The sequence below is a fragment of the Antechinus flavipes genome, chromosome 1 (genome assembly GCF_016432865.1).
Source record: "Antechinus flavipes isolate AdamAnt ecotype Samford, QLD, Australia chromosome 1, AdamAnt_v2, whole genome shotgun sequence".
Taxonomy (NCBI): domain Eukaryota; kingdom Metazoa; phylum Chordata; class Mammalia; order Dasyuromorphia; family Dasyuridae; genus Antechinus; species Antechinus flavipes.
Genome location: NC_067398.1, coordinates 209,532,466 through 209,555,071, shown reverse-complemented (window position 1 = coordinate 209,555,071; position 22,606 = coordinate 209,532,466). Strand labels below are relative to the sequence as shown.

General features: G+C 34.1%; 1 protein-coding gene across 1 annotated transcript in view; it reads right to left on the bottom strand.

Annotated features, from left to right (window-relative positions):
• SMU1 (SMU1 DNA replication regulator and spliceosomal factor) overlaps positions 1-21,689 on the bottom strand; it is a 28,863-nt gene extending 7,174 nt beyond the window's left edge. Inside the window, exons 1-9 of the mRNA XM_051995479.1 lie at positions 21,570-21,689; positions 20,327-20,537; positions 13,562-13,714; positions 9,493-9,603; positions 8,844-8,972; positions 7,097-7,216; positions 5,663-5,779; positions 5,149-5,276; positions 4,027-4,153 (exon numbers count right to left, since the gene is read on the bottom strand). Coding sequence (XP_051851439.1) covers positions 4,027-4,153; positions 5,149-5,276; positions 5,663-5,779; positions 7,097-7,216; positions 8,844-8,972; positions 9,493-9,603; positions 13,562-13,714; positions 20,327-20,537; positions 21,570-21,595 — 1,122 coding nt within the window. The 5' untranslated portion in view covers positions 21,596-21,689. The remainder of the gene's footprint in view (positions 1-4,026; positions 4,154-5,148; positions 5,277-5,662; positions 5,780-7,096; positions 7,217-8,843; positions 8,973-9,492; positions 9,604-13,561; positions 13,715-20,326; positions 20,538-21,569) is intronic.
• Between the last annotated feature and the right edge of the window lie 917 nt (positions 21,690-22,606).

The following is a 22,606-nucleotide window of genomic DNA, read 5'->3' as shown; positions in this document are numbered from 1 at the left end:
TTCTGGGATGATCTGTTATAAATGACTTTGCTATTCCTAGCAGTACAATGATGCACAACTACTCTGAAGGACTTTTGATAAAAAAATTCTATCCAAGCCAAGAGAAAGAACTGTGATTGTGTCAGAATACAGATTAAAGCACCATCCCCTCTCTCTTTTAAACTTTTTCTTGAGGGTTTTGTTTTTTATAACTTCATATGTGGTTCTTAATAGGGGCTGATGGTGGAAATGAAGATAATGTGGAAAAAAAAAAAACAAATGTTAAAAAAAATTGTTTAAATGTAAGTGGGGAAAATATTAAATAAAAAAAATTCTAACACTCCTTCAAACACTTCAAGTGTTCATATTTCTCCTAATCTTCTGTTTTCCAGATCAAATATCCCTATTTCTTTCTTTTCTTTTTGTTTTGCTGAGGCAACTGGGATTAAGTGATTTGACCTTCCAGGGTCACACAGCTAGGAAATGTTAAGTGTCTGAGGCCATATTTGAACTCAGGTTCTCCTGACTTCAGGTCCAGTGCTCTATCCATTATACCATCTAGCTGCCTCACCCCTATTTCTTTCAGCTAACTTCCAGAGGCATGAGCCTCAGGTGTCTTTATCATCCTGCCCTCAGGATTTTTCCTAACTTATCAGTATCCTTCCTAAAATTAAACACAATATCCCAGATGTAGTCTGAGGGCAGAATAAAATGGGATAATAATATTCCCCTAGATGGACAAGCGTCTTTTCTCATAGTATGTGAATCACATTTTTCCTGTTGCTTCCTCTGAGAGGCTCATCTCCCTCCTGTTTTTCAACTGCCTAACCCCAAATGCAAACCATTTTTAACTCTCCCTTACAGGCTTCCTTATAACTGCTCCTTTTCTAGCAGGAACTGAAATGAAAGATAGCTATCACTCAAGGGTATCTCCTTTGTGGCAACCCTCTCCAATGGAAGCCGCTGCTACAATCATTCTAATGAGCTCTCAAAATGAGATGGAAGAAAGACCATGTCTCCCTATGGCTACTTTCAGATCAGGCTTGTTGACTTTAATATCTATGACAACTCCAGCTGCATCCAGAATGCTTTCAGTGATAGAGAAGAAAAACTGATTTTGTCTCTTATAGATTTACATTTTATAACTTGAACTGGGATTTTGTAGAAAACCTTTTTTCCCATCATTTATCAATTTTTAAAAAATCATTATTTCCCAAAGAGCCTATTCCAAACACCTCTTCTTTCTTAAGTCTTCACCAAACCCTTTTCCTTGGCAAAGATTAGAAAAAAAGGATGCACATATATGATAATCATTGTTTCATGCTGACCTTTGGTAGGCTGAAGATAAGATGTTTTTAGCAATCGGGTAACACCTTGAAAAATCATTTAGTGTACTTTGGAATTCTATGAAATGAGGCATAAAACAATGTTGAGTATTGTGTAAAAACAGGTGCTGGTATAGTACTCTCTTGAAAGGAACAGCATTAGCTATCTAGTTCAAAATACTTAACAAATATTCCTGTGACTACCTATCAAGGACACTGATTAGCCCCCAGAATTACTTTAAGTAATATTAAGAACTCAAGTATTTTATACATTACAACATATTTCGGCATGGGTTTGTGTATGAAAGAATGAACATAGAAAACATGATGGATTTAATTGCTTATGACTCCCCAAAGTGAAACTTCATTATTGGTCTTAAATTATTTTTCCTTAGTCCTTTAGCCTCATATTGCTTTATGTGGTATGTCTATTGCTTGTTTTCCAATCTGACTGCATGTTCTTGAAAAGCATCACCTTTCTTAAATATTCCCTATGGTTGTTAGTATCTTGTCCCACTTAAAGCATATAATTTGCTAACTTAAAAAAATCTAACTGATTTTGTCTCTTATAGATTTACATTTTATAACTTGAACTGGGATTTTGTAGAAAACCTTTTTTCCCATCATTTATCAATTTTTAAAAAATCATTATTTCCCAAAGAGCCTATTCCAAACACCTCTTCTTTCTTAAGTCTTCACCAAACCCTTTTCCTTGGCAAAGATTAGAAAAAAAGGATGCACATATATGATAATCATTGTTTCATGCTGACCTTTGGTAGGCTGAAGATAAGATGTTTTTAGCAATCGGGTAACACCTTGAAAAATCATTTAGTGTACTTTGGAATTCTATGAAATGAGGCATAAAACAATGTTGAGTATTGTGTAAAAACAGGTGCTGGTATAGTACTCTCTTGAAAGGAACAGCATTAGCTATCTAGTTCAAAATACTTAACAAATATTCCTGTGACTACCTATCAAGGACACTGATTAGCCCCCAGAATTACTTTAAGTAATATTAAGAACTCAAGTATTTTATACATTACAACATATTTCGGCATGGGTTTGTGTATGAAAGAATGAACATAGAAAACATGATGGATTTAATTGCTTATGACCCCCCAAAGTGAAACTTCATTATTGGTCTTAAATTATTTTTTCCTTAGTCCTTTAGCCTCATATTGCTTTATGTGGTATGTCTATTGCTTGTTTTCCAATCTGACTGCATGTTCTTGAAAAGCATCACCTTTCTTAAATATTCCCTATGGTTGTTAGTATCTTGTCCCACTTAAAGCATATAATTTGCTAACTTAAAAAAATCTAACCCAATTTGAATTCTGAAGCTTCTCTACAACACCCTAACAACGGGATACTGAACTTTTATTCAAATATTTTCAATAATGAGGAACCTAATTACTACCTACATGGCATGGATAGGCATACCCATTCTAATTTTGGATGGCGCTAATTTTTAGGAAATTCTTTCTGATGAGAAATCTTTCTTGTAACTTCTAACCACAACTCCTAATTCTCCCCTCTGAGGTTAAAAGGAATAAACTTTATACCTCTTCTACATGATAACCCTTAAAATATTCAAAGACAATAATTATACATTCTGTAAGTCCTCTTTTTTCCAGGCTAAAGACTCTTAAGATTCTTCAATTAAGCCTTATGATATAATTGTGAGTATTTTTTGAACTACTTTTTCAATTCAAAAATTGTTTGTTTATATTTTTTTGGTGAGGTAGTTGGGATTCAGTGACTTACCCAGGGTCATATAGCTAAGTGTCTGAGGCTGGATTTAAATTCAGGTCTTCCTGATTTCAGGACTGGTACTGTATCTACTACTCCTCTAGCTGCTACATCAACAAGTGTGTATTAATCTCCTACTATATGCTTGGCACTGAGCTATATATTTAGGAGGAAAAAGAAAGAAAAAATGACACTACCCCTGCTATCAAGGAGGGTTATTTGTTTTTCATTTAAAACAATGTTTAAAAAGATGATTGGGATTTCTAGAGGAAGAAAGGAGTTAATTTGTCTATGGAATGCCACAGTAGTAAAAATTTAAATAAAAATCAGAGTTATAACAATACGACTTGTTTCTTTCTAAATACACTTTGCAAATGTTTTAGTACTTAATTTTCTAGGTACATACTATTTCACTGCAATAGAATGTAAACTCTCTGAGGACAAGAACCCTTTCTTTTTTGTCTTTGTATTTTCAGGGCTTATCACAGTGCTTAGTACAACACGGTGCTTAATAAATGCTTGCTGGAATACATACAATAACAAAATCATTAAAAATGAACAACTCTGAAAGAATTAAGAATTCTTAGCCAATTAGGATTCCAAAGGACCAATGACCACCCTACCCATCTCCTGATATTCATCTCCTGACAAGAGAAATGACAAACTCAGGATACAGACTAAGACACACTTTTTGGACATCGTCAATATAAGAATGTGCTTTTCTTGACTAGGCATAGTTGTTTAAATGTTTTTTTTTTTCCTTTTTCAATGGAGTGGTGGAAGGGAGAGAAAATTGATTTCTATTAGTTGAAAAAAATTAAATTTAAAAAAAGGAAAAAAAGAAAGAAAAAGGATATGATAAACTGAAATGAATTAAGGAGTGACAGGTAGTTCTCACCACTTTTTAGACTTCAGAGACTGAAGATGAAACAGATACCCCAAAGTAAACTATTTCAATAGCAAACTACTTAACCTTTACAGTGCCATCAGAGGATGCACTGATTATATAATGTCCATCCTGAGTAAAAGTAGCTTCATTTACAAATGAAGAATGACCACGAAATTCCTTCAAGGTTTTCCCAGATTTTAAGCCGTGTATTCTGTCATGGAATAAATTTTTAAAACAAATCATTGCAATAACAATAATGGCTGACATTTCTGTTAACACTTTAAGCTTTATAAAGTGTTACACATATATTATTTCACTTTATCCCCACAACTTTGGAAGGTAGTTATTACTGGCATTATACCCATTTTATAGATGAGGAAACTGAGGCTCAATAAAGGTAAGTGACTTGCACATCATCACACAGGAGATAAGAGTCATAGGCAGATTTGAATTTTGGTCTGCAGACTATAAATCCAGCCTTCTTTGTAAGATACTATCAGATTTTTGGACTACACTTCTTTGACATGGAATTATAATGCATGCAATGTCAAGGTGAAAGGAAAAATTGTTTAAAATTAGGAAACAGTTTTCTTAAAAGAGACATTCTAAATCCACCTTTGATTATCTAGTGTTGAAGTCATTTACAAAGAAGAAATACTTTTGAAATGCTTTAAGTTACAATACTTGGAATGATTTAGTGTCCTACAACTTCCTTGAAAGATACGTTAATACTTGTGAATTATGCACTTAATTAACCAAAATAAACCTAATGTATCCTAACATTTGATGTCTAACTACAAACTTGTTAGAACTGTGTGATTTGGATTATTTCTGGGTTATATTTCTGGATTATAAATACCCAACCTGATTGTAATGTTCTAACCAGGGCTTTTTGGGAGACTTATAAAAGGTCACAATCATGCCAGTCTCTGTACTATTTAAATGCTAAATTATGTTAAATAAACTCACATTTATATGTCAATTTAAAGTTGCTAAATACTTTTCTTAAATGATCTTGCTAGGTAGGTTATAGCACTTCTACTTTACAAAAAAAGGAAATTGAGACTCTAAGCTCAGTGATTTGCTATGACCTTATAGTTATTAAAGTATCTGAGGAAGCTCTCACATATTCTAGTGTAGTGCTTTTTCCACTACAACATTATTCTACTTATACTAAAACGCTGATATTTTTGCATTCAAAAGTACCTGATTGTTTGATCAAAAGAGGCACTAAGAATTTGACTGCTATCCTTAGAGAAGCTGAGGCAGGTGACACCTTTACTGTGTGCCCTTTCAAATCTTCGTAAACACTGTCCACTCTGTATCTTCCACACCTAGAGAAATTTAAAAAAGCTTAAGTTTGCAAGAGCATTCATTTTATCATATATAACAAAAACCAATTCCTGTTTGTGTATCTGTTATTAAAAATGTGTCTTAATAACTAAATTCTGTGAAAATAATTCAGAAATGATTAGCTGAATTAAATAAAACAGCAATAGCTGTATCCTTTTAGTTCAATACTATTAAATAAGTTAATTAGTTAGGGGACCATTCCTTTTGGATTAATCTTGGTCCCTAACAATCTATCAGTCAAAGAATCAAAGCAATAAAGTATCAGTTGAAGGCTGTTCCCCTGAAATGATAAATATACCATCATATAGTTTCCTAGTCTTGTTGCAATAGAACTTGGAAGCTATCTGTGAAAAACATTAATTCATACCTTTATTTTTCCATCTTGGGCCCCAGTTGCTAACATTTCTGTATCTCTGCTGAAACACATACATAGTACAGCATCATCCATCATCATAAAATTGTCTTGTGCTTGGTACTTGAGATCCTAAAGAAAATGATATTCAACCATTACTAAGACAACCTCAAAATGAAGGCAGTTGTAATTGGACTGTTTAGCAAATACCATTTATTTCAAAAGGTAAATTCCTTAAAAACAGGAACAATTTTTTCACATTCTGTAAAACTCCACATCACTAAGTTCTGTATATGATTTTGATTTATTCAAATGGCCAAAAAGCCATGCAAATAATGCCAAGATTATGTGCTTAGTGATGTGTGTTATCAATTTATACATTTGGATGTATATGCTTAGCATTCTAGGAGCTGTCATGACCTCCTTAAGTACCATGCCTGGGGTAAACTGCCACCAAATCGGAAATAGTGCCTTGGCAAAAAGCATTATGATTCAGACAAGTCAGTTTCTCATATCTGTGTCTCAGGAACAGAGAACATACTTTCTAACTCAATTACACTTTTTTTTTCTATAAAAAATAAAACTCCTTATGAAAGTAACTCAATATAAATAATTCAGAACACTGAATTTAAATAGGATACACAATTAAGTTTGAGAGAACCATGTACTAGGTGCTGGGAATTGAAGTACTAAAAATAAAACAATCCATATTTGCAAAGAACTCACATTCTAACTGGAAAGAATTTGACTCATTCTGTAGAGAAGTAGGAGGAAAAAGGGGAAAGGAAAGGAGGAGGTAATAGGGAGAGACAGTGCTGTGTTTACAGAAGGAAAAAAATAAAAGATAAATGGAGGAAAATAAAAATCTAACTTGTTACTTTAAATGAGAATAGTTAAGGATTAACCTTTTCTGCAGTTAGTTCCCTGAGTTGTTAAATTTGTTTTTAAGTTCTTGAGGAATCAAAGTGGAAGATAGTTAAAATTTGTGTTATCTCTTGTGAGTAATTCTTACTCTGGAGAAGTCTGAAAGGTCATGAAGACTGGAGAAAAATCGCATTATTTTGTTGGTCCCATGACCCCTACACCTTCCAAAGTTCACTCAAGTGGTATCTTCCAAATTACTAGTTCCCTTCTATCCAAAAATTATATTCTATTTACTTCACTGCATACATGTGGTTTTCTTCCAAAAGAATGTAACTTACTTGAAGGCAGGAACTGCTTCATTTTCATCTTTGTATTCCAAGAGCCTAAATGTCCAACACATAGTAGGAACTTAAGATTCATTCCAACTATCAATCTTCCATTTTCTTAACAACTCAGTCTCTGTGATAACTGTGATTCTTTTCTCTACCACATTTAAGAGTTCATATTTCATAGCTTTAAAAAAAAATTATCTATAGCCATTCACTCTTTGACTAGGAAAATTTAAGAACTTTAAATTTACATTACCTTCCTAATCTTTCCAGTTGTAAAGTTCCATACTTCAATGAATCCATCAACAGAGCCAGTGACCAGATATTGACCATCTGGAGAAAATCGAGCACATTCCACATGTGATTTCTGGCCAAACTATTTTAAACAAAAATAAAGAAGACATATATTTTATTGAAGTTTTGTTCAACCCCCTTACTCCCCAACCCTCCTCTGGCAGTGCTGGACTATCTCTCGGAATAAACGAAGAATTCCTTGGTTGGTCTTACTGAAAGTTGGTAAGGAAAAACTGAGAGAAAGACAAATGTCTGTTTTCTGAAGGATCTTTTCTTTGGAATTCCAGGGTTTTTTTTTGCAGAAGCCTTTTCTTAGATGATATTTCTGTCAAGGCCTCTTAGTTCAATAATAGGCTAATAGAAAAAAAGTACCACTAGTTCCAACAGACTATATCAGATTCTACCTAGTTTTTGCCTTAGGGATAGGTATTTATGGTTATCACTTTCACCTTCCAGTCACATCTGAACACACCCCAAATTTCTTTATTAATAGCAACACTTTCAATATTATCAATTCTCATATATAGGCATTTTTCATTACTTAAGTGTCTCAGGCAGGGTTTTAACTTGGATTTTCTTGACTCTAATTCCAGGATTTTATCCGCTTTGCCACTTAGATGCCTAATTACTGTGATACAGTGGAAAGAAAACTAATGTTGGAGTCAAGAGGTCTTAGATTCAAGGTGTGCCTTTGTCACATACTACCTACACGATCATGGATATAACCCCTCAAAGGGTCTTGATTTTATCTACACAAGAAAATCCTTCCACTGATGTAGAAGGGAAATCATCTCTCACAGTCTTTGGGTTAGCTACAGCTCTGTAGAGTTATGACTTGCCCATCTGTGATAAGAGGCAGATTTGTTCTCTACTCACTATGTTACAAAGCTTCTCTTTAGTACTTCATGCTTATAAAAAATGCTCAACTATTTAGTAGACACTTAATAGTTAACCAAAAATAATCTTAATGTGAAAGTTGAAATATAATACATAAGACCAATTCAACATGCTGTATAAAGATTCAAAGGACTGTAAAATGTTTTGCAATATTTGTATTAAGTTTAACTTGGAACCCACATGAGGAATACAAAATAAAGTCCTGAGGTTGCAACATAATGCAAATAGCAATATTACTGATTATAACTTTTCTAAAATAATTCATGAATAATGCAGATATTGAAAAGTAGGAAAAAAACCATCTGATAATCAGTACCATAGCATAGAAAAAAAAATTAACATAATGATGAGCAAATAAATCCCTAGAAATTATGTCAGATTTACATTTCTAATTTTTACTAATATATGTGATAAAGAATTAACAATAAATTAAATTACTCACATTTTTATAATAATTGTCTGGATTTGGGACTAAGAAAATCAGGGTTCAAATCCTGGGAATAACTGTAAACTGTTCTAGATTTGTAAGATTTGTAAGTGTAAGAACACTGAAGCTCTGAATCCCCCTCACTGAATTAAATAAATACTTATTTTCATCAGTAGAAAGTACTTGATCTACCTTAAAGGGCTTTTGTGAAGAAAGCACTTTTTAAGCCTTAAAACTCTCTTATAAATGAGAGTTATTATGTTTGGGATTAGGATTGTAATATTTCTAATAGCAGAGAGGAGTATGTCAGAAACTAGATACAATATTGGAGTTATGTTAAAAATGTTAATTTGCCAAGTAAAAGAAAATGTTTTAAGTTCTCTACCTTAATGTGTCTGCTTAATTGTGTAGGAAACTTCTCTTCTTCCACATCTTTTACAGCTGCTTTGCCTCTGAACAAATCAATGGTCATACCAGGAGGAAGCAAACCTTGGTGTTGTTGCCACTTCAAAGCCTAAAAAGATATTTAAAGAAATTCAGTTTAAAACATATGAAAACATTGTTTGTTCTGCATTCTAACCCTAACCCTAATAATCCTAGTAGACTTTTGTTTTGATAATTCTCAAAACACAGACTGACACAGTTCAAGGCTATTCATGAAGCTAAAAAAATAATAAACACAGTAGAGAAGGAATGTTTGGATGCTATGTAATTATAATGATCAAGTTTGACCCTGAAGAATAAAGAACAAAATGCAATTCCCTCTCTTTTGCAGAAGCGGGGAGTAACACAGCATAATAGATTCAGTAAATGTATTGCTTTTTTTAAAACCTCTTTTTCAATTTTTTGTAACATGGCAAGGATCTATGGGGAAAAGATATATTTGGAAATGGAAATGATACAAAAACAAAAGGTGTTAATAAAAAAGGAAGGAATTTTCTGTGTACCTTTCTTGGTAGCCTTGATCAGCAGAATCCTGGGAGAAAGATTTTTTAAAATTTGTCAATTATACACAACAATACAAAGTTCTTTACCTGTCCTAACAGTGCCATAAGACGAGATGGAGGTACAACACTGACTTCTCCAGCTAAAGCCTGTGCAATCGCTGCTCTTCTTTTTTCCTTGCTGCTTCCATCTGGATATGCCTGATAAAGAGCCAGAAGTGAAAATAACTCCAGGAAGAAGTGATTATGAGGCATTGATAAAATAGGGGTAATAAATAGTATTTGATCTCCCTTAAAGGATTTTTATGAAGAAAGCACTTTTTAAACCTTAAAAATATTACAGAAGTGTAAATTATTATGTTGGATCATAATAGTAGAGAGAAGTATGTCAGAAACTAGATACAATACTGAAGTTATGTTAAAAAATGTTAATCTATCAAGTGAAAGAAAATGTTATAAGTATCACTATTGAAAACTATTTGAACTATGGATTATAAGTTTATTTTTTTAAAAAAAGATACCGAATTTTCATACCAAGTTTTCAGAGACAAGAAGAATGGCAACATAAAATCACTTTGTACATTCTTATGTTTAAAGCAATTTAAGTAATTGCTGATCACTGTTCATACTATTCTTAAAAACTTTCAAAAAAGGAGACTCATCACACTACATAGCAAGATAACACTTTTTCCCTCTTTCTTTCTCTTCCCCAATTGTTCTCTAGTTCATTCTCCGGAAGTTATTTTAAAGCTTCTCTTTTCTTGTCAAGCCTTCCATCATATATTCTCCCTACTGCCACCTTTTCTGCTGAGGACCTAACAAGCATTACTGAGAAAAGAGAGGTCATTTGCCTCTTCTCTGTTTCTTGGAACTCCCTGACGTCATCATGCCTCACTCCCTCTTGATTTACTCTAATCTCTGATGAAGAGGTGATCCTTCTCATCTTTGATTTCATTCTCTTCCATCTTTTCCCATTATTATCTCTCCTCTCTTTTTTACCTTTAATACCTCACTGTTTACTATTTCCTTCCCTAATTCTTATAAATACACCTAAATCTTGTCTATCCCTGAAGAAATCCTTATTAGTCTGTCACTTTCGCCAATGATCACTCTATAGCTCTCCCTGCTACTACACCAAAATTCCCAGAAAATCTGTGTCCACTAGTTGTGTCCATTTTCTCTCCTCTTATTCACTTCTTGACCCCTTGAAATATGGCTTCTAGACCTCCTTCCAAAGTGTTAAACTTTGCTAAACAACTGCTAAACCAATCAACAAGCACGTATAAGATGACTGCTAGGTGTCAGTACTGTGCTGAGCTTGGGAACACAATAGATAAGTGCTATTTTCAAGGAGCCTAAATTCTATTAAGGAAGATAATATATATACACATGGAATAAATACAAAATAAATGTAAGGCAGTTAGGGAGGGAAGGTGGGCATGAGCAGTTAGGATATTTGAGTAGTATCTTGAAGGAAGCAAGATATTTTATGAGGAAGTGGGGAAGAGAGAGTACATTGCATATATGGCCAACAAAAATGCACAGGACAGAAGGAGGAATGTTGCCACTGAAGGAGATTTCAATTTGGTTGGACTATAAAGATGATGGAAATATGAAAGCCTTTTAAACTTCATTCCTGACTACAGTTTAAGATCTGACACTTTTCCCAACCCTTTCCTCTTGGTCTGGCCTTTAGGTTCATTATGGGCTTTTGTGATACTCCTGATTCTCTTCCTCCCCATCTGGCTATTGTTTTTTTTTCCCTCTCAATCTCCTTTGCTGGTTCATCATCTCTATCGTGTCTCCTAACTATGGTTCTAACATTAAGTTTTGAGTCCAATTTTAATCTTTCATTCTCAGTGAACTCACAAGTTCCCATAAGTGTAGTTATCTTTATGCAGATAGTTTTCAAATTTTTTATCCATCTCCCTTGGGTTTTAGCTGCAGATCTCTAATTGTTAGGTGAATATTTCAAATAGTATGTCCAAATTAGAACTTTTTATCTTTCTGGACAAAACTATATTTATTTCTTTCTGCTGAGGCAATTGGGGTTAAGTAACTTGCCTAGGGTTACACAGCCAGAAGTGTTAAGTGTCTGAGGCCAAATTTGAACTCAGGTCCTCCTGACTTCAGGGATATAAAACCATATTTCTTTTGAATTTTCTTATTTCTGATGAGGGTACCACCACCCTTCTAAGCTTCCAAGTTCCCAACCTCTGATTCCTTATGCTCCCTCATCATCATATCCATTTAGTTACCAAAATTTACCATTTCTATCTGTTAAAACATTTCTAGTAGCTGATGCCTTCTCTTATTACTTGGACACCAACCTAATTTGGGCCCTCATTATCTTACACTTGCATTGCAAATAAAGTTATGTTCTCCAAACAGGCCTTCTTAATTGGTCTCTCCCTTCTCTAAATCTATCCTTTCCCCTACTAGTAAAATGATTTTTCTAAATTAAAAACTAAGAACCCTTGATTTATTGCTTCTGAGATAAAATATGAACTACTCTGTACAGCATTTAAAACTATTCATAATCTGGCCCCCACTTAACTTTTCAGTCTTATTAAACACTAGTTGCTTTCTGTATTGCTCACAAATGACACAACTGCATTTTCCAACTCCACATCCTTTTATTGTGTTCCACATGCCTATTTTCTTCTCACTTCCACCTCTAAAGATCTTTTATCTTTCAAAACTTTGCTCAAGTGCTATTTTTTATATGGAACCTTTACTAATCTTCACTTTTGGCCAGAGCCTTATTGCCCATGCCAAATGTACTTTGTATTTATTGTGTACATATTTTTATTCATGAACATTATAACTCCCCTGATAGAATGTAACCTCCTTGAGAGAAGGAATTGTTTCATTTTTGTCTATACATTCCCAGGGAATGGAACACAGCCAGCATTAATAAATGCTTGATGATGTATTTCCATGACAACCTTTCACTCTAATAACTCTCGCAGTCAAGAGTGTGTTTCATCCATTCATTCTACATCAATTTAACTCAGAAATTTAAGTGCATTACTTTTATTCTCCTATTTTTTTATGCATTCTGATACTATTACATTCTTACTCCTGGCCAGCCCATTATTGAAAGCTAAATATCTTGATAATAAGAAAGAAGACAAACTACTGAGAAGTAGGAAAGAATACTGGTGTTTGGAGATACTAATTAAAGTCCTATCTCTACTACTCATAAGCCACGTAACCTTGGGCATCCTCACTTTGGAACCTTCAGCTAAATGTGTTTGTATTCCAACTAACAGAGGGAGCCAAGAATTTTTAAAGCACCATGTAAATATGAGGTATCATTACTAAAATTATGCTTTTAAATTAGCTGGATTTCAAATGTCATGTTCATACTAATTAAAGATAGAAACCTCTTGGAGAAAGCATTATAATTCACACTTAAGACACTATGGAAAACCCTTTGGCTGGTGGCTTGGTAAAGTATGTACAATAATACATATTTTCATACATTTAAATACATATCCCTAAGGTTCCTGCAGAAAGCTATGTCTAAAAAGTATCAATGTTAACATGGAAAGTCTATCAAGAGTTCTGATACAATTTTCTGAACAATTTTACTTTATCCAGTACAAATCTTTTGTTTAAAAGGAAATATTTAGAAAATACATTTAAAAAGAATTAAGTGATGCAAATTTCTAGGGGCGTCGTGGAAAAAGCAGAAAACTTGAATTCAAAAGTCCTGAGTTTTTCTCCTACTTTTGCCTTGTTATGTTTGTGTGATCTTAGGAAAATCATATAATCTATAGAGCCTCATTTTTTCTCATTTGTTAATATTAAGAAGTTGGTTTAGATCAGTCGGTTTTAATAAGTGGATTTTTTTTTTTTTTATTATGGACTCCCCTCCCCCTGGTTCTCAGAATGTTTTTAAATGAATGAAATGAAATGTATAATGTCATAAAGGCAACCAATGATATTGAAATACAGTATATATATATATATATATATATATATATATATATATAGGTTAAGAAACTTTAGACGACTGCTATGGTCCCTTGCAATTTAATTTTTTAGTCCTCTAATAATATAGGTATTTAAAAACTGATTCAAATTAATGAGGAAAAATAATCCCAGAAACATAGTGGGAGACTTGTTAATATTTTCAATGTTATAAGTTTACCTCACGAGGATCAAAATAGGACCTGGCTAAGAGATTCTCAAGATGAATATATCTTTCTGGCTGAGTTTGTTTTAACATGATCATGGGGTCAGTCTGTCTTAGAAGAGATCTGGCAGCACCCAATTCACGAAGTTCTATTAATTCCAGGACAACCTAGACAATTATGAGAAAGAAAGAATTAGCATTTTCAAAGTTTTAAAAACTTCAGTTACATTTTTGAGCTAAAAAGATTGCTAAGAGATTAGTTGTTAGGAAATTAATTTTTTTTAACCTGATTGGCCTACAAAAGTGATTACAACATTGCATATAAATCCTGCACTCTCCAGTTATCATTTTTTTTTTTTAATCTATTAGTTTTCCTTCCTCTCGGCATATAAAGTACAGGCATACTTAATTTTAATATGTTTTGCTTTGCAGATGGCAGTTTGAAGATATTACTTTTTTTTTCAAATTGAAAGTTTATAGCAATCTTATGTCAAGCACATTCAAGCAAGTCTGAGAGTACATGCGCTCACATTGTTTGTGTCATATTTGGATAATAATGACAATATTTCAACTTTTCCCATTATTATCATATCCCGTATGGTGATCTGTGATCAGTAATCAGTAATTTTTGATGTTATTATTGTAATTATTTTGGGGTACCACAAACCATGTCCTTAAAGATAGTGAACTCAATTAATAAATGTTGTATGTTCTAACTGTTCCAATGACTTATACCCTATCCCTTTCCCTCTTTTTGGGCATCCCTTTCCCTCTTTTTGGGCCTCCTTATTCCCCAAGACATAATAATATTGAAATTAGGCCAATTAATAAGCCTACAATGGCCTCTAAGTGTTCAGGTGAAAGAAGTCAATCAGAGAAACAAACTTCGTTGTTGTTTATTTTGGGAAATTAACACAGCTACCGCCCTGATCAATCAGCAGTCATCAATATCAAGGATTTCCATTTGATAATGATTGTGCTCAACCATAAAAGAAATATGAAGTAATTTCTCCATTTTACTTTAAGCAGTTCAGTCAACAAACATTTATTAAGCATAATACAAAGACAAATATGAAAGAAGTCCTGACCTTAAGGAGCTTATTTAGTAGTTAAGATGTGCAAGACTATCCTAGGTACATGCTGGAGACAAAGACAAAGACAGCTCCTATTCTCAAAAGATATTATATTCTCTTGGAGAGGAGAAAAGTATATGTGTGTGCATGTGCATGCATATGCACATGCGTCGTGCAATATAATGTTGAGGTTGGTGGGTAATGGGTACACAATTATATAAAATACAAAGGAGGGAGTGATGGGGGCAAAGGAGGGAAACAAATGCTTTAACAATATTTGAGTGGGGAAATAACACTTTTGGTTGGGAGATAAAGAAAAAGATTTCTGAAAGACAGGGATGAAGGAGTACAAACTAAATAAATGACTTGTTTCAAAGTATGGAGGTGGGAGGCAACATGTTGAATTTGAAGAATATCTTTCCAGTATGATTAATCAATTAACATTTATTAAATACCTACAATGTAACAGGCACTCTGTTGGATTGAAGAGTATAGTACCTGAGAGAAGAAATGTGAAAACTCACTAGTAAGGAAGGCAACAGGCCTAAGTTGGAAGGTTTTTTGAGCAGGGAAATGACATGTTTGGACCTATTAGAAAGGCTATTTTGGCATTTATGTGAAAGATGAAGACAGGGGAGAAAACAGAAGCAAGAAGATCAACGAAAAGTCCATTATAGTGCTAAAGGCTAGAGGTGATGAGAGCTTGAAATAGGATGTTGCTGGTGAGAATGGGGAAAAACAAATGAATGCAAGAAATGCTTGGGAGGTAGACATGACAGTACTTGACAAATGATTGAATGGGGGAGAAGAAATAATCAAAGATGTCTAGGAGATTTTCAGCTTAGGTGATTGGGAAGATAAGGATATCATCAATAGAAATAGTGGGGTTCAAAGGAAAGGGATGGATGGGTGGTGAATTTTAGTTCCTTTTTGTACAAGCTGAATTTGAATTGCAACATCCAAATAAAGATGTCCATTAGGTTGTTGGGATTTGTAGGATTAAGGAAGTCGGCAAAGAGATTAGACTTATATAGAATTGGCAATAATTGCATAAATGTGACAAATGAATCCATAGAAATAGATGAGATCACTAAGGGAAACTGTATAGAAAGGAAAGAGAAAAAACCCTAGGGCAAAGCATTGGGGAAATATTTGGAAGCCAGGAGGAGAAAAATAAACCAGAAAACAATTGAGAAGGAATGGTTAAAGAATTATTCTTCATTTGGCTGGTCTGCAGTACATCCTTATTACTATGATCTTTTGTACTATAGTTATATGAGCATTATCACTCTTATCTATAACTTTTACAAGAGAAGAGACCTTAAGGTTGTGCTGAGACACAGCATTGAGAAAAAGTCTACCTGGATTGTCATGATCAGACCACATTTGGAGTACTGTGTTCAGTTATGGGTGGCACATCCTAGGAAGGACATTTTAAGCTAGAGAACATTCAGAAGGGCAATCAGGGGAGGGTCTTCCAGATCATGTCATAGAAAGATGGAGGTTCTTTACATGGAGAGTCATGGTAACTCTCTTCAAATACGTGAAAGAGAAATTTGTTTTGCTTTGCTAGGATAGACTAGTAGCAAGAAGTAGAAGGTACAAAATAGCAAAGTATGGCTTGATACAAGGAAAACTTTTCTAATGAGAACCTATGGGAAAAAGAATAGGATTCTCATCAGTTAAGAGACTCTTGTTTACTAGAGATCTGTAGGTAGAAGCTAGATGATTACTTCTTTAGGGATTCCTATTTAGATAAAAGTTGAATTAGCTAGTTAGATTCTGTCTTTTAATTTGAAAAGTTTTTTTTTTTAATTCTATTTTTATTCCAAATTCTATCCTTCCTATCCCCTCTCCTCCATCTACTGAAATGGCAAGAAAAAACAAAACCCATAATAAAAAAATATGGACATATGAATTTCCACAAGGCTTGTTTCAAGAAAAAGAAAGACAGAAAAAAATGTTTCAAATTGTACTCTGGGTTTTCTTTCTGGAGGTGAGCAGCATGTTTCATTATGAGACCTGTAGAGTTGTGGTAGGTTATTATGTTGATCAGTCATTTACTCTTTCACAGTTGATTATTTTTATAATATTGCTATTACTGTGTACATTGTTTTCCTGCTAAGTTCATAGAAATCTTCCCAGGTTTTTCTGAAACAATCTCCTTCATCATTCTTATAGCATCGAATTATTCATCATAGTCACACATCAAAACTTGTTCAGTCATTACCCAATTGATGGAATTATTAAAATTTCTTAAATAGTTGTAAACATGATGCTAAGTGAAACAAGCAGAACCAGGAGATCATTATACATGGCAACAAAAAGATTATATGATGATCAATTCTGATGGATGTGGCTCTCTTCAACAATGAATTGATTCAAACCAGTTCCAATTGTTCAGTAGTGAAGAAAGCCATCTACATCCAGGGAGAGGACTGTAGGAACTGAGTGTGGAACACAACATAGCATTTTCATTCTTTATGTTGTTGTTTGCTTGCATTTTTGTTTTCCTTCTCAGGTTGTTTTTCTTTCTAGATTTGACTTTTCTTGTGCAGCAAGATAACTGTATACATATATGGATTAAAGATAACTGTATACATATATTGGATTTAACATAAATTTTAACATGTATTGGAATTCTTGCTATCTAGGGGAGGGGGTTGGGGGAAGGAGGGGAAAATTTAGAAGAAAAGATTTTGCAAAGGTCAGTGTTGAAAAATTATCCATGCATAAGTTTTATAAATAAAAACTATAATAAAATAAATTAATTAAAAATATTTGTAAATATATGGGTCCTTTTCCTCTTTCTTTGACCTTAGGCTACAGACCTAATAGTGATACTGCTGGGTCAAAGGGTGAACAGAATTGCATAGCTTTTGGAGCCTAGTTTCAATTTAGTCAATCTGATGAGTATAAGGTTTTTAAATTTGCAGTTTTCCAATCATCACTGATCTAGAAACATATTTTCATAAAATTTATAGCTTTGATTTCCTTCCTCAAAAACTGCCTATTTATATCCTTTAATCATTTGATGGGGGAACGCCTCTTAATCTTGTAAATTTGATTCAGTTTCTTAGATATTTTAGAAAAGATGACTATCAGAAAAATTTGCTAAATTTTTTTCCTAACTTCCTGCTTTTCTTCTAATTTTAGCTGCATTGGTTTTGTTAAAAAAAATCTAATTTGATTGTATATAATCAAAATTATTTATTTTATTTCTTCTGAACTTCTCTACAGATCCAACAAGTTAATTTCTTTCATGTTATACTAATTTGTGTATATCATGCTTTATATCTGAATCATATACTCATTTAAAGCTTATCTTGATTTGATGCAGGATATTGATGTATGCTTAGTTTTGGCTAGATTACCTTCTAGTGTTCCTAATAATTCTTGTCAGATGAATTCTTGACCCAATAACTGGGATCTTTGGATTTATCAAACACTAGGTAGAAGCTCATTTGCTTCTGCATAATATATACCTAATTCTATTCCATTGATCAATCTATTTCTTACCTCATATGAAATGGTTTTGATAATCACAATTTTGTAGTATAATTTGAGATCTGATATTATTTTTCTCCTTTCCTTCTAGTTTTTTTTCCTTCATTATTCTCCTTAATATTCTTGATCTTTTGTTTCTCCTGATGAATTGTCATGATTTAAAACAAAAAAAAAACCTCTATAGTTATTCTCTATAATTTGATTAATATGGCACTGAATAAATTAGTTTAGGTAATACTGTCATTTTTATTATATTGGCTCAGCCAGCTAATTAACATTAAGCAATTAATATTTCTTCAATTATTTAGATCTGCATTTATTTAAATAAAGAGTGCTTTATAATTATATCCATACAATGTGTTTTGGCAGTATTTTAAACTGTTGGTAAATTTTTAAAAAATTAAATTTCTTTCCTTTTTCTGCTGGGTTTTATTGACAATATGATTTTTGTGAGTTTATTTAAAATCCTGTAACTTTCCTTAAGTTGTTAATTATTTCAATTACTTTTGTAGGTTAACGCTACAATTTCCTAAGTAAACCATCATATCATTGGCAAAAAATGATACACTGGTTTCCTCACTGCTTATGTATATCCCTTCAACATCTTTTTCAGGTCTTATTGCCAAAGCTAGCATTTTCAGAACAAGACTGAATATTAATGGTGATAACTGACATCCTTACTTCACCCTGATTTGAATGGAAAGGCTTTTTGCTTATCCCTATTACCGATATTGCTTGATCTTAGTTTTATATATACACATATATATATTTATTACTGATTTTAAAGAAAGCTGTTTATTCCTATGCTTCCTAGTGTTTTAAACAGAAATGAGTGTTGTAGTCTGTCAAAAGTTTTTTTTTCTGTCACTGAATATATGAATTCTGTTTTTTTTGTTGTTGTTGTTATTAATACTATCAATTATACTTATGGTTTTCCTAATATTGATTCAGCCTTGCACTACTGGGATGGAATCTTACATAACTTACAAATTGAAGATTTTTTTTTTTTCTGGTCAGGAAAGGAGAAAGAAAACAGAGATAGCAGAAGCCAGGGAAAGCATATGAATTCCAAAGGTTGAGCCATGACCAAATAATGATCAAGGATGAGTGCTGACAAAAAGCCACTGGATTTAGCAATTAAAAGGCTATTAGTGATCCAATTTGAAGGAGTCTCAATAGTGATTTTTATGACAGAATGATGAAACTTGAAAGTCACATTACAAGAGGTTGAAGAGAAAATGGGTAGGAAGTGGTGGAAGGAACGTAGCTTATTTTTTCAGCACTTTCAGAACTGAAAGGGAGGAGAGATCTGGATGTCTGGATGGTAACTTCCAGATATTGCAAGATCACTTAATATAGGGGAAATATATTTATAAGGTGGCAAGGAAAAAGATAGGCAATAGGGGAGAAAATGAAGACTTGAGATTATTATAAATAGTATAGGCTGAAGGAAAAAGTATCAAAAACACAACTTTTGGTATTAACCTTTATAAAGAGAAGGATCATTTCATTCTCTTGAGACAGGAAAAAAGGAGTTGAGGATGAGTGTAAAGACAATGTTTTGAAATGTAGAGGAAAAAATAAAGTGTTCATTCTGCTCTTAGTAAAGCAGATGGTGAGGCTATCTTTTGAGAGGTATTGGGGAGAAGCAGGAAGATTGAGGCTTGCAATAGCTACTGAAAGAAAAGGATTGTTGTGAAGTATTTAAACAATCAACAGAAGCTAAATAATACATATTTGGTTGTGGATTCAGTCTATGTAGTTTCACTATTTCTTGCAGGAGCATTCATTAACTCTATAGTAGTTAAAAAGCAAAGTTATGATGGGAGTGACCAGAGTTGAGCAGAGAACAATGGGCTTAAGAAGACATTCAAAATTGCCAAGATCAGCGAATTGGTTTACACAGGGCTAAAACTGGAGGAAAGAGAAATGAGGCCAAGAGTAACTAAATGGAAGAATTAGGATGAAGAATAAATTTAGAAGTTAGACAACAGTAGAGATAGAAGGACAGTTGATCAGGTTGCTGACCAGAGAAGGGAGATTAATTCTAATAAAAGTTAAAATGTATTGAACACAATTTCATCATTGAGTTAAGAACAATTCTTCTTTGAATCTTTTGCTACTAGAAACACTGAATGGCATTCGTGTCAGAACATATTAATTTTTATTTTAAAAGAGATAAATCATGCTAAATTTTTACCTGTTCATAAAGATCAATCAGTGTTTTGTCTGGTAATTTCAGGGACTGTATAGCTTGCAAAACAGTATCCCAATGTCCACTGTTAATATCTGCTACAAAACTCTCTATGCTGTCCACAGTATTCAGTGACACAGTTGTCTCCTCCTGCAAAGTGGCTAAGGCTCGATGTAAACTATTTTCCTTCAAGTACTGCATGATGAGACGTATAACACTAAAAAAGAAGAAATATACCATGAGTTTAACTATAGGATCAAGTATTTGGCGTTGTAAAGGATGAGACAACTATGCCCAACCCCCCTTAATTTTACAGATGACAAAACTGACGTACAGAGAGGTTAAATGACTTGCACAGAATAACACAGCTAGTAAGAAACTGAAATGGGACTGGAACTCAGGTCTTTTAGATTTCAAGTGCAGTCCTCTCTCCTTTATATCACATTGCCTTTTATTAAAAACAAGAAAAAAACACAACCCATCTAGAATGAACACACAACCCTAAGATTAGCAAATTCATGCTCCATGGAATTTGCTAGCCAGGCTAGTGCTTTGTCCAGAAACTGAAACTTGTTTTTGCTAAGAATCACAAATAAATAAATTAACAATATTTTCTATTCTTCCATTGTGGTATTTTCATCACTCACTTCACTGTATAAATAATTCTAGACTTGTTCCCCTTTACCTTTATATACAAAAATGCTTAATTAATACAAAATGCTTTGTTATTAGTTCTTAACTATATTGAAAAATGGAAATGAGGAAACTAGAGTCTTAAACTTGAAACATTAAGGAGGGAGGGAAATAGATCGAATGCACTTGGGGAATAAGATGACAGCAAGAAGCAGGCTGGCTAGCCTACATACACAATCCCAGTCAATAAAGCCCTGGTGTAGTGGTTCAATGCTTATCACTGTAAGGTGCTGAGAGAGAATAGTGCCAAAAAAAAAAAAAAAAAATCCTGTTTCCTCATCTATAAAAAGTACTAGAGGCCTTTTCGGGGTCCTTTCCAAACTCTCAGCCCTATGACCTTAAGGTTATTGGTAATTTCCCTTAGCCATATTAAAAAAAGGCAGGAAGAAGCGGCAGGAGATGGGGGTTGAGGGGGACTCTCTCTTTCCAGGCTGGCCCGTCAGATCAGACACGGACTCCAGGCCGCAGGACATGTCCCTAGTCTCCCGCCTCTTTCTCCCCTCTTGCGGGGCGCGGCCCTCCCTCTCCTCGCTTTTTCCCAGTCCCCAATACTCACTCGGACGACTCGATCTCAATAGACATCTTGACTCTCTCGGAAACCTGCCACTAAACTAGAAGAATGTGAGGGGAGAGAGCTCAATCAGGACGGACCAAGAGGTGTGTGGGGGGGAGGCAACTAGATCCACTTCCGGTACTTACTCCCGTCACTTCCGCTTGGCGTCTACTCCCTTCTACCACCCTTCCCCCACCTCCGGCTCCTTAGGCGAATGGGGGAAGGTAAGGAAAGAAGAGTTGCCATCCATCACGTGACCAGAACGAGCCTTCGAAAGGAGCCGAAGCGGCGGGAACTGGTACCCTAAATTGCTTTTAGCTTAGGGTCCTTGAGCTGGATCTTTTATAGAATTAGCATTTTACCACTAGGAAAGGACTAAGAAGAGCCATCTCCTTCCTCCTCATTTTATACAGGAAGCTAAGCCTTAACACATAAGATACTAGCTCGAGAGCTGGAACGCACTTTTTAGATCAATCTTCGCATATTACAAACGAGGACACTGAGGCAGAGGAAGGGGCAGTGACGCAGCCAGGGTCGCCCGCGTAGTGGGTCGAGTCAGAATTTGAACCTAGGTCTTAGGCGTTATTAAAGAGACCTCTTGGTGTAGTGAGTGGAAAGGGCGTTGGTCCCGGAGTCTGAAAGAAATGGGTTGAAATCACTCTTTCTGCACTTAATTCTTGGACGATTCCTGACTGCCACAGTCTCTTCATCAGTTAAAAGGGTTGTTGGGAGGATCAAATAAGATAATATTTGTAAAGTGCTTTGTTACTTTAAAGTTCTGTATAAGTGCTATATTCCCCATTTTACAGATTCCCGTAGAAGTGAAGTGAAGCCCAGAATCACACAGCTATTAAGATCGGATTCCAGAGCCAATACTATTTCTTCTTCCCAAGGGAGTTTCTAGAGTGAAGTTCTTAATTCAAGATGAATTGAAGTCCCACTAGATGAAATGGGACTTGAATCCAGGCTTTCAAACTTGCATTTCATTGCTTTTTCTTTTAACATTCTTTCCTTCTTTTTATTGATATAGTTAAAACAAA